Source organism: Colletotrichum paranaense (assembly GCF_030867605.1).
Source record: "Colletotrichum paranaense strain IMI 384185 chromosome Unknown Scaffold_1.1, whole genome shotgun sequence".
In the NCBI taxonomy this organism is placed as follows: Eukaryota; Fungi; Ascomycota; class Sordariomycetes; order Glomerellales; family Glomerellaceae; genus Colletotrichum; species Colletotrichum paranaense.
The window spans coordinates 2,619,066-2,631,159 of record NW_026848959.1 but is presented as its reverse complement, the minus strand read 5'-3'; the positions used below and the strand labels follow the sequence as shown (position 1 = coordinate 2,631,159).

The 12,094-nt window shown below is 41.4% G+C and overlaps 2 protein-coding genes across 2 annotated transcripts; both read right to left on the bottom strand.

The window, feature by feature from the left end:
* Nucleotides 1-4,527: 4,527 nt before the first annotated feature.
* On the bottom strand, nucleotides 4,528-6,211 carry CPAR01_00942 (CFEM domain-containing protein; the record flags this gene model as incomplete). The annotated part of the gene is made up of 8 exons (XM_060485232.1): nucleotides 4,528-4,772; nucleotides 4,840-4,910; nucleotides 4,973-5,361; nucleotides 5,409-5,518; nucleotides 5,572-5,608; nucleotides 5,666-5,850; nucleotides 5,904-6,039; nucleotides 6,101-6,211. 8 exons carry the CDS (start codon nucleotides 6,209-6,211, stop codon nucleotides 4,528-4,530), a joined length of 1,284 nt encoding a protein of 427 aa, XP_060356089.1.
* Nucleotides 6,212-7,003: 792 nt separating this feature from the next.
* On the bottom strand, nucleotides 7,004-11,653 carry CPAR01_00941 (UMTA methyltransferase; the record flags this gene model as incomplete). Its single annotated transcript, XM_060485231.1, has 11 exons — nucleotides 7,004-7,058; nucleotides 7,129-7,548; nucleotides 7,598-7,735; nucleotides 7,784-7,821; nucleotides 7,887-7,936; nucleotides 7,981-8,110; nucleotides 8,537-8,725; nucleotides 9,142-9,167; nucleotides 9,212-10,151; nucleotides 10,533-11,388; nucleotides 11,454-11,653. 11 exons carry the CDS (start codon nucleotides 11,651-11,653, stop codon nucleotides 7,004-7,006), a joined length of 3,042 nt encoding a protein of 1,013 aa, XP_060356088.1.
* Nucleotides 11,654-12,094: the final 441 nt, after the last annotated feature.

Below are 12,094 nucleotides of genomic sequence, written 5' to 3'. Positions count from 1 at the left end.
GGTTTAACCCCCCGACGGAGCAATCCGCCGGGGCCGTACCGTATATTACGTATTAAAGAAAACTAAGTATAATACGCTCTATACCTAATTACTAACTAAAATAGCTCTTAACTTTCCGCTACTTATTTATAGGGCGAGCTTTACTTATTTTAATACGCATAGGACTTTTTAATATTAGCCTACATAAGTAGCTAGGTTTAATATAATCTCTTTTTTTATATAAGTATTATTATTACTTAGGGGGTCCTAAAAGAGCTATTTAAAACGCTAGCTTATTACCTTAACCCTATATACCTCTAGCTTATTTATTATAACTATTATAACTAAGCTAGTGTTAATATACTAAATCTTAATATTTATATTAGCCCGGTTATTTATAGTATTTATAATATTATTTAGCCGAATTCTATATTATTAAAAAGTACTTTATTACTCTTTAAGTATACTTATATTAATTACGATAACTATAATATCGAGCTAGCCGAGGGCGCCTAGCTTAAAAAGGGTAGACTTATTAATAAGTATTTTTAAATAAGCTTACTAATTACTAACTATATACTAAAAGAGTAAGTTCTCGTTAAAGTAGTAGTTTATATATTAATAGGTTTATTTAATAAATTTATTTAGTAAATTTATTTAGTAAATTTATTTAGTAAATTTATTTAGTAAATTTATTTAGTAAATTTATTTAGTTTAAATAGAGGTTAATTTAAATAGAGAGCAGCTTTAAGTAATATTAAAAGTAATAAAAATAAAAAAAATCTTTACGAGCTTTAATATAATAAAAGAGTAATAAATATTAGCCTATTTAGCCTTTTTTTTTAAAAACCTCTACGTTACTATTAAAGTTTAGAACTTTTATAATTAAGGGCCGCTTCTAACTATTATAGCTAATTATTATAGCTAATTATTACCCCCCCGATAGAGTAATCCGCTAGGGCCGTACTATATATTACGTATTAAGGAAAACTAAGTATATTACGCTCTATACTTAAGTACTAATTAAAATAGTTAACTAACTTAACCGTTATCTCTTTTTTATTAACTCTTAACTTTTTATTATAATCCTCTAAGTTCTAGCTATCTAGAGGGCGAGCTATACTTATTTTAACGTATATAAGACCTTTTAGTATTAGCCCGTATAAGTAGCTAAATCCCGTATTATATATTCCTTCTTATTAAGGGTTAGGGGGCCCTTTATATATTTTTTTATATTTATAATATAGCCCGTATTTAAAGAATTTTTAGCTTTATAAAATATTATTTCTAAGCTAGCGTTAATATATTAAATCTTAATATCTATACTAACCCAGTTATTTATAATATTCGTACTATTATTTAGCTAGATTTTATATTATTAAAAGGTATTATACTATTCTTTAGGCATATTTACGTTAGTTACGATAGCTAGGGCGTCGAGGGGGCCTAATTTATTAAGCCCTAGAGGGGGGGACCTATCGAGGGGCATCTTTAGTAAAGTAAGTTCTTAACGAGTTATTTAAGTAGTAGTTTATATATTAATAAGTTTATTTAATAAGTTTATTTAGTAGATTTATTTAGTTTAAATAGAGCTTTAGGTAATATTAAAAATAATAAAAATAAAAAGAATTTTTACGAGCTCTAGTATAAGTAACTAAATATTAGCCTTTTTAGCCCTTTTTTTAGAAATCTTTACGTTATTATTAAAGTTTAGAACCTCTATAATTAAGGGCCGCCTTTAACTTTTATAACCGACTTTTATTATTAACCTTTTTAACTAATACTATTATATAAAAAATAGCTTACCTATTCCGAATTATATAATAGTTTTCGTATTAAAATTATTATATTACGTTAAGCGCGTACTTAGGGTATATTATATATATTATATAATTAAAAAGTATATTATATTATATAATTTTTTTTAAAAGCGTAATCCTATTAAGGTCGATCTTTTATACTTATAAAACTAAAAAAGAAAAACTATTATATAGTTAACCATTATAGCCGACTTCTATTATTAACCTTTCTAACTAGTGCTATTACGTAAGTATATTACTTAGCTTATTATTAATAAGTAGCTAAAGAGGGTAGCTTACCTATCCTAAATTAAATAGCGATTTTTATATTAAAATTACTATATTACGTTAAGTACGTACTTAGGATATATTGCGCGTATTATATAGTTAAAAAGTATATTATATTATATAATTTCTTTTAAAAGCGTAATCTTATTAAAGTCGATCTTTTATACTTATAAAGCCGGAAAAAAACTATTATATACTAGGGGTTTAAATAATAATATAATAACTATTTATCCTTTTTTTAAACCTCGGTAATAACTTATTATTTATAACCGTTTTTATAAAACTTATATTATTAAAAACTAACGCCTTATATAAGCCTAGGCTCGCTAAACTAATTATATTAAAAAGTATATTAAATAATTTAGCCTCGAGCTTTATACCTATTTTACTTTATAATACTAAATTTATTAGCTCTTATAAAATTATTAACTTAGTTAAAAAGGGTATTATAAGTTTATTTTAAATTATTAAAAATCGGTAAGTTTAGGATTTTAATTATAAAAAAATAAAAGGATTAGTTATTTAGAATATAATAAAAAATTATAGTTTAAAAAAATACTTTACTTTAAATAAAAAATAGTTATATAGTAGTTTTTTTTTTTTAGTTTTATAAGTATAAAAAATCGACCTTAACGGGATTACGCTTTTAAAAGAAATTATATAATATAATATACTTTTTAATTATATAATATATATAATATATTTTAAGTACGTACTAAATATAATATAATAATTTTAATATAAAAACCGCTATTTAATTCGGGATAAGTAAGCTACCCTCTTTAGTTACTTATTAATAATAAACTAAGTAATATACTTACGTAGTAGTATTAGTTAAAAAGGTTAACGGTAAAAATTAACTATAATAATTAGCTATAATAATTAGCTATAATAATTAAAAATAGCCCTTAACTATAGAAGTACTAAACTTTAATAATAACGTAAAGGTTTTTAAAAAAAAAAGCTAAATAAGCTAATATTTATTACTTTTTAGAGCTCGTAAAGATTTTTTTTATCCTTATCGTTTTTAATATTACCTAAAGCTACTCTCTATTTAAACTAACCTCTATTTAAACTAAATAAATTTACTAAATAAGTTTACTAAATAAACTTATTAATATATAAATTACTATTTTAAAAATACCTATCAATAAGTCTACCCCTCTCGGGCTAGGCGCCCTCTTTAGCTAGCTTAATATTATAACTATCGTAGTTAATATAAATATACCCGAAGAGTAATAAAGTACTTTTTAATAATACGAAATTTAGCTAAGTAATATTATAAGTATTATAAATAACTAGGCTAATATAAATATTAAAATTTAATATATTAACGCTAGCTTAGTTATAATAATTATAATAAATAAGTTAGAAGTATATAGGGTTAGAGTAATAAATTAGTATTTTAAATAGCTCTTATAAGACCCCCTAGGTAATAATAATACTTATATAAAAAAAGAGATTATACTAGATTTAGTTATTTACGTAAGTTAGTATTAAGAGGTCTTATATATATTAAAGTAGGTAAAGCTTGCCCTATAAGCGGCTAGAACTTAGGAGGATTTTACGTAGTAGAAGGTTAAGAGTTGCTTTTAATAAAAGAGAGATAATAGTTAAGTCGGTTAATTACTATTTTAGTTAGTAGTTAGGTATAGAGCGTATTATACTTAGTTTTCCTTAATACGTAATATATAGTACGGCCCCGGCGGATTACTCTATTGGGGGGAAGAGTTATTTTATATTCTTATACTTTTATATATATAATATATTATAATTATTATAAGCCTACGGGGCGGGCCCTAGTCTTAGTTATATATATTAAGTTATAATATATAATTATAAAAATAAATACGTATATTAAGAATAACCTTATATTAAAACTATTTCTATTCCCTATAAAATTAAATATAAGTCTTTAGCCCTATTAATACTAAGACTATAATACTTTATTAAGGTACTAGTATTTTTATAAATTAAAAAAGCAATAGTAAGTAAATGAACGGGATAACGCGAGGCCCAGTATTAAAAGTTAGGGCCGCTTAAATAAAGAGTTAGTAATATTAATAGTTATTATTATACTACGTATATTACTAATAAGGCTTAGTATTTTTTTAAGGTAGTTTAATAAAGCTGCGCTTAAATATAAGAGCCCACGACTTAACGAATAATTTTTTAGAGAGATGGCCACTTTCCCTTTTACCTTCTTTATCCTTAAATAAATACTTGGGCGGCGACAATATATAAACAACAAGATTTAGGCTATGATTAATTAAGGTAATTAGATTCCACAAAGGAACATTCTATAGGAATAAGATAGCCCTAGGAAAAGGCGGTTCAGCTTCTTCCACTACGGGTAGCAACCTTAATTTTTAATATCTACATATGCCCACATTAAGTCTGCACTTAATTATTATACATACGGACGAGGTAAGTCCTAAAGTATAACTCTCATACTATAATTTTATGGAGAATTATGGTGGCTGCTCTCGTCTATCGTGTCGAGCTCGCTCATTTGCTGCGACCCGCCCTTCTTGGGCGTGAGCATTGAGCCTCTATACTCAGCCGCAGCTGAACTCAAACGCTTCTTCTTTTCTGACTGTTGAAGGATGAACCGAACAAAGAATTGACGAAGAGTCGGTATGCAAGCTGTGAAAATTCCAACGTAAAGCTCAAGGTCCGTCCAAATGACGCTCGGCATCATGGCCACTGCGATGGAGTGAAATGCATCAGTACTCAGACTTCATCGCGTGGAGCGAAGCACTCAGGAGCTTACCGGTAGGGTTGAGCGGATCTTTCCTAAAGTCCAAGATTGCTTTGATTCGGATGCAGCTTACAACTGTGAGACTGAACCGAATGTCAGTAGCCTGCGGTGCTTCATGAGATGGATATTAAGGTAAGGTACTCACAACAGACCGAGACTGAACATGAACATGATCGCAAACTTTTTGCGGCGAGCCAGATTCATGCCCCAAACTTGTGTCAGGGGTAGAATGAGCATCCAAATGTCCAGCGCAATGTTTATCCCTGCGTGTGCCAGCGCGAGATATACAATGTTCATACACTTCCCAGTCGCATCCCCTGTCCAGAATGTCCATGCAAGACTCACGGGATTGCACTGGAACAGGCCAACGAAGATGAAGATGATGCCGTTCATGAGGTTGAGGACCTGCGTGACCCACAACGCAATGGTGATCTTTTCGCCAGGCAGATGAAAAATCCGAAGGTACATGAAGAGAATCGATGCCTTGATGATGTCGATGCAGGAATGATATAATGTTTGTAGTGCATAGAAGCCCTATAAGATTTGATGTTAGCAACAATAGCCCCAGGTGCAAGTCGTACGGACGATTTGACGTCCGCGAAGAAGCGGCAGGCGTTGAATACCTTGAAGAAATGGGTAATCTCTGAGTTACTGAGAGTCCAGAGATCTCTCCCGGCACCGTTATCCTCGACTGTTCAATAATGTCAGCGCACTTTCGGAATTGAGAATCTCTCGGTGGCTTACGAAAGACGTGCAATGACACGTACGCCACAAGTATAATCTTCAAACATCATATTAGTGTCTTGATCAGGCCTTTCCGGACTGGTCGGCGACCTACGTATGCCACAATAATAGTGTAGTCATCCCAACCCCACGGCGATAACCGAGCAAACTTCGTTATCAGCCGAAGGATGATGGCGAGTGTTGGAAGCATCGCGAACAGAACGATTCGAGCTACTTTCGTGGCTGGTACCTCATTGTGCAGAGGGAAATCACACGCGGTCCAGGTGATATTTTGCGTGACTAAAGTAGACGTCAGACAGATAACTTCCGCACTGGGGCGGACTGAGACCTACTGATGGCGTATTTCAGCGGGCAGCTCATAACAACACATCCTTCCACGAATTTGATGAAGTCGTCATCCTGACACAGACATGTTTGATCATTGGTGGGGCAGTTCGTTTGATTGAGGCCTCCGAGGAGGCAAGGCAGCTTCACTTCGAATTAACACCGCCGTATCTAGTTGCCGATGGGGTGGTTCCAGTCTTCTTACAGCGCATGGGGGATTATCGTCGAGTGAAAGACCGGGAACATTGGGTAGAGTTGGCTGTTGGGCGAAGATTGTCGTCACACCGACGAGAAGGGCCACCAAGGTTGTCCGCATGGTGTCAATCAACGGCGGTGGCTCTGATAAGCAATCTCGAAGTTGATCTCTGGTGAAAGCCAAGAAATCGAATATGGCGCTTCCTTGACGGTTTTTGTGACACCCGACAAACACTTTCAAGAGAAAGGATAGCAGCACCAGACAGGTTCGAGAAGGGGGTCTTCCATTAAAACCATCACCCGTTGCACTCTGGCAACGAGAACCACGCATTCCAGACAAAAGGCCCACGAGACATAGCTGCAAGAGGGCCCATCTCGGCGGCGTGGCTGTTCAGAGAGCCACCTCTCCCAGGCTGACAGTCTCGCTTGATTCCGGCCACCATCGTTCGGTTTCGGTGAGGTGTCTGGGGCGAGACTCTCATGAAATAGCAACCAGGGCGTCGATGGCTTGGAGAATCAGCCCGGATGGATCGAACGGGAGCGGGCTTGAAGACGCATCGGGCCTAGTTTGCCGGAGCGGGATCTTCATCGGTTCCATCCGGTACCTATAAATGGGCACCATACCTCGAGATCTCGTTAGCAGATGTGATGTCTTACCAAGAATCGCCCTGGGCAGGCGCTGGTTCACCCGCATTCTGAGTTCGATCGCGCGCGATTTCAAGGCGATTATGCTCTATCCATGACATGTGAGCCACACACTGTGGCACAAAATTGAGTTTCACAATCATGATTATTCCTCAAAAGACGATTATAATGCATGCACTGGAATAGACTTGAGTGGAGTAAACCTCGGGAGAGTGACCAAACCCGCTCATCGATACATGTATTATTCGTGCCATCCGCTTTCTCGCGATCAAGAGGTCTCCTCCACCTCCTCTTCATCTGGCTTTTGTGCATAAACCACGTGGCTATTAAAGACAGCGTCAGTAGACTCTCCCATAAATAAGGATTAGTCGAAGCACTTGAAAGGAGACTTACATCGCAGTATGGGCATGGAAGCTCCCAGCCTTCAGCTCATTGCGCACCTCGGCCAGCAGTACCAAGACTTCCTCTCTGGTCCATCCATGGACGCCACAGAAGGTCCTCAGACTGAATGCTTCCAAGCCATCCATTAACTGAATGAGGTTCATCATGCCAATTTCTTTGTAGTGAGGATCTTTGGCCCATGGTCCGATGGGCATCTTGAACTTCTGATGGACGACATCGACGAATCCTGTTTCCTTAACCCAGCCTTCGAGCAACGGTCCGATGCAGGGATCACGGCCAATCTTTCTGCAGGCCTCGATCAAGAGTTTACTCCACCGGTCAGTGTGGTGCTCTTCAGTCAGTGTTCCGTCCTCCGAGACATAATTGATGTCGTAGTCTTGAAACTCGACCCAGCCTCCAGGCTTGAGATTTCTAGGACTTTGGTCAGTATTGGCCTATCGACCGTCTAGAGGAGGCATACGCGTAGATTTGTTTCATGAGCTTGGGCCAATCGACAATAGAACCGGCCATGTATCGACAAAAGATGAAGTCGAATTTCTGCTCGTTTACCCAGGAGCTTTCAACGTCGTCAATTTCAAACTTGACGTTCGGCGGAACCCTGAAAATTGGTTAATGGGAAGTACTGCCTCAAATCCACAACACTTACCAAGATGGCTGAATTGCGCTCAAATCGTTTCCTAAAATCTGCGAAAAGTAGATTTTTATGAGCAATTAGTTGGTTAAGGACATAAGCATAGCGGAGCGCGTACCTCTGCGTTCGGAAAGACGTCTGCCACCTCGATGGCCCCTTCATACTCATCTGGTTAGCAACAATCACTCAACTTGATCTCGGGCGTTGCTTACAAATGCCAGTACCGGTGCCAATGTCAAGAATCCTATGGGTGGTCTCGGATGGAATTGGAGCCAAGAATAGCTTCCTGCCAAGGATCTTCACCATGTAGGTGTGATGAAAGTCCAGTCGGTCCATCTCTAGCTGTATATACGAAGTAAATAGTCAATGATCGTTCTTGCTTTCTGGGCGCATGTATTCTCAGGGTTCGGAATACCTCGTCATTCGGTCCCAAGTATGCTGGTTCTCTGTTAGTCACTGGTAGAGTCTCTTTGCCCTGAGCCCATGCTGGTGCGAAATTAGACCCAAGCAGGTGTATCGAGTCACTTACCTCCCGCACGAAATGCATGATACCGTCGGCCGTATTCGGTGGGATAGTCTATCGCGCTGGAGGTTAAAGACGCCGTGTAGGTCGAGCTAGTTGCGGCGTTAGTGTTGCATCACCAAAATCATGAGCAATATCTTCTACATTTGATCACTGATACTGGAGCCCGATCCGTTAATCTAGAGTAAGGCAGTTTCCAAGTCAGTTGACCCAACTCGATCGGCTCGAGAAACAAGGCTACGAACGCTAGCTGTATCATCGACCTCTAGAGTAGCAGCTTCGTTGGCCGAGGTCAGGGCCTGTTCACGATTAGGCGATGCTGTTTGTGACCTATCATTCGCCGCCACCGGGCTGGGTGAAGAGTTGGTCATCTTCGATGTCAATTGCTGGTGCTCTGTTTTGAGATGTCGGGCAAGGACAAGCGCAATTGGAGACTGGAATGCAAGTATCACCGGTCAACCCGTGACTTAAGTAGACGAGACCTGGGTAAAGAGGGGTTCTCAAGGGTTGCGAGTCCCTCGCCGGAGGATACACCGTTGTTGGTGCGAGCGCTTGGAATTTGCATGCAACATCACTTAGACGATGTTATCTCACTTGCCTGGTTCCATTTCCCTGCATGGAACAAGGATGAAGAGCAAATCAAAAACCTACCAGTTGCCTCGCAGTGGGACCCCTCAACGGCGCAGCCAACATGCAACGATGCGTGAATGCGGGCAGCCGGGACGCGACCAACAAGACCCAAGATGGGAGCTCATCCCCGCATGTGGCAGAGCGAGAGAGAAAACAATCACTTGCAATAGCAAGACATAGCATTGGAGTTCGAAAGCTGAGTGCGTGGCTCGGAACTTACCAACTTTGAACAGTTTAGATGAAACTCTAGACCATTATGGCAAGTTTCAACTTCTATGTGGCCAGCATACCTGCGAGCGTGTCGGCTACCTCACCAGTTCGACGTGAAATCAAACTGATGTGCGCCTCTTCTTGAACGACTCTGAGTTCCGCACCTCGAATCATCCCCGCTGCCTCCTGTGCCATCCGCAATGGGACGTTGACATCCTTGCCCGCATGCCAAATAACCAACTTCCCTTCCTGTACAACCAAATCCTTCAACTCGAACCCCCAAGGACTCCCGAATAGTTTCGCTTCCCACGCAAATCCACGACTACTCTCACGAAATGCCTCGCGTGTACTCTGCTCCAACACCCGCAAGATCTTGCCATCATCGGCGTACAGCGCTTCCCGATCCTCAACCGGACGACTCTTGAAGGCATCAGCCGTCGCTCGGGCGAGCCTTTCCGGGCGTTCAACATCTCGAGCGAGATTCCCCACTTCCCAGTCGGCGATGCTCTCAATGAGACCCGGTGACCACGGCGCGATGTTGAAGAGCAGGCGGTTCATGAGCATCATGCCGCCCAGACCCAGCTCCGATGGAAACATCCCGGAGACGATTGCCACACCGGCGAGCCGTGGTGCTGGGATCGAGCAAATGCATGCAAGAGCGTACGGAGCACCGCCGGAGATTCCTAGTACGGCGAAGCGCTGGATTTTGAGGTGGTCTGCTAGGTGAAGGACATCTTGTGGGAATGAGAGGATTGTGCGGTTGGGTTGGAAAGTTGAGCCGCCGTAGCCCGGACGTGTTACGGCGACGACGCAGATATTGCGCCTGGTGGCTTCTTCATGGACGGGTTGGCCTTCGTGGTGTGAGCCTGGGAGGCCATGGAAGTGGAAGATTGTTGGTTGGTTCGGTTGTGGGGTGATGCCGAATGTGGTGTAGCTGAGGGTGCGGCCATCTGGGAGGCGGAGGGATTGGTCTTTTGACATGAATGCGATTGCGGAAAGTCGTGTGATGAACCTCTCAAACTATTTACCGCCGTTCTGGTAAGTTGAATTGACGTTGGTTCAATCTGAATGCTGATGGGCGCCACCTGGGCCAAATCGAGGGATGCGACACGATTACGTACACGAATCCTTCGATACCAAGCCAATGACAGTTTCTCATTCTGTCGACGGCCTTTGATTCCGAGTATGAGATATAGGTCTATTGAGGCGCAATCGAACGGATCGTATTACTTGGCAGTGCTAAGAAACATAGTGAGATGAGATGTCGATTCCTTTATATATGTGCATTAAATTATGTGCATGATGTTGGTGAGAAAGTTTGTCGTAAGCTTCGAATGAGAGGGTTCTTCAAGACTCGACCCTTATTATGCATCTCCCAATCCCTCCCTTGCCACTGTTCACCTTCTCACACTCTTCCTTCACCGATTTCAAGTCCGCCAGGTTCACTACTCGAAAGACGCCCTTGACCTTGCCAGTAGCGATAAGCTCCCCAGCCTTCTCCAAGTCCTCTCTGTCCTCGGGATTGCCAGACACGAATTCATGCTTGATATTGGTGCCGCGTAACAAGAACGTGTACCAAAGTTGGGCCAAGTTTAACACCCAGACAACCCAGAAGGGAACCAGTGCTGGCCCAAGGAGCTCTTTTGTCAATGTTGGCGGGGGAATAGATGCGATAGACATGAGTATGCCCGTCTTGTGGTTGAGAAGAGGTATTCCGGGACCCATAGTATTCCACTGCGTGTTGAACATGAAGTCCACGCTTCCTTTGGGTATCACAGAGCCGACGTGCGTAGCGGTGTAATCAATCAGTTCATCAACCATCCCCGGAAGATGCTGCTCAACGAGGCTCATCTTAGGAGTCGAAACCGTGGAAATAATCTTCCTGGCGCCAAAGACGTTTTTGGCAACTTGGATCGCGCTGAAGCCTCCACCGCTCAGGGCTCCGGGGATGAACACGGTCTTGCCTTCCAGCGATTCCCGTCCTGCGATGGCGAGTCCGCGTCTAATGGTCTGGTACGCCGTGACGGTGTATCCCAAAAGAGATGCAGCCTCTTCGAAGCTCATATGCGGCGGCTTGGGCAGGAAAAGTCTCTCCGGCCCAACGGCGTACTCGGAGCAGAAGCCTGGGTCGGGGATGCTGAAGGCTGGCCGCGTGAAGCACAGCCCGTAGACTGCGTCGCCTACTTTGAGGGTTTTTACGTCCGCGCCGATAGCTACGACGATCCCGGAGCCCTCGCAGCCAATCTTGATGGGAAAACTGAAGACAACAAGTTGTTAGCCCTGCAGATGAGGTTTTGGCCCATGGGCCAGTACTCAACGTACCTTTCTTTGCGTAGCGCAACGATCGGAGAACCCTGAGATCTCTGGCAGTCGCCCTTCATGACAGCTCCAGCCTTTACTCGAATTATCACGTCCGTGGGGCTGGTAATGGTCGGCACCGGCACTTCAGCTACTTCCCAGCCGACAGGGCTGCCGTGCTTCGGCGCGACGAGAGAGCGCATCGTCTGAGGGAGGAGGACCATATTTGATATTCGTCGTTCTGAAGTCGACGGTGTCTAAGATGAAATTATCACGAATCGAGGTTCTTTTAAGTTTGGATAAAGGCAGGCAGCAACAAGTGTGCGACGGAGTCTTCAGGTCTCGGTCGGCGGTTTCGGTGGGGCATTCGGCGGTCTCGGCGGCACGGCCCCACCGAAAGCCCCGAATGTTTCGGCCGTCCGGAAAGGCTCGATCGCGGGGTTACACGAAGCAAAGGAGTGATGGTCTTCGAACCATTCAATTTGACGCTGAAATCAACCTCGATAGTCAATCCAGTAGATCCCGCACATTTCTGACGCGTCGCGTAGAGGATGGCTCCAACCCCCTCTTCACGCGATCTTGCCCTTTATCGGCTTTGGTGGCAGGATGAGTCAAGGGGTAACGGTCGCCCTTGCAGAAAAGAGGGAACGTGACGGGGAAAGTTG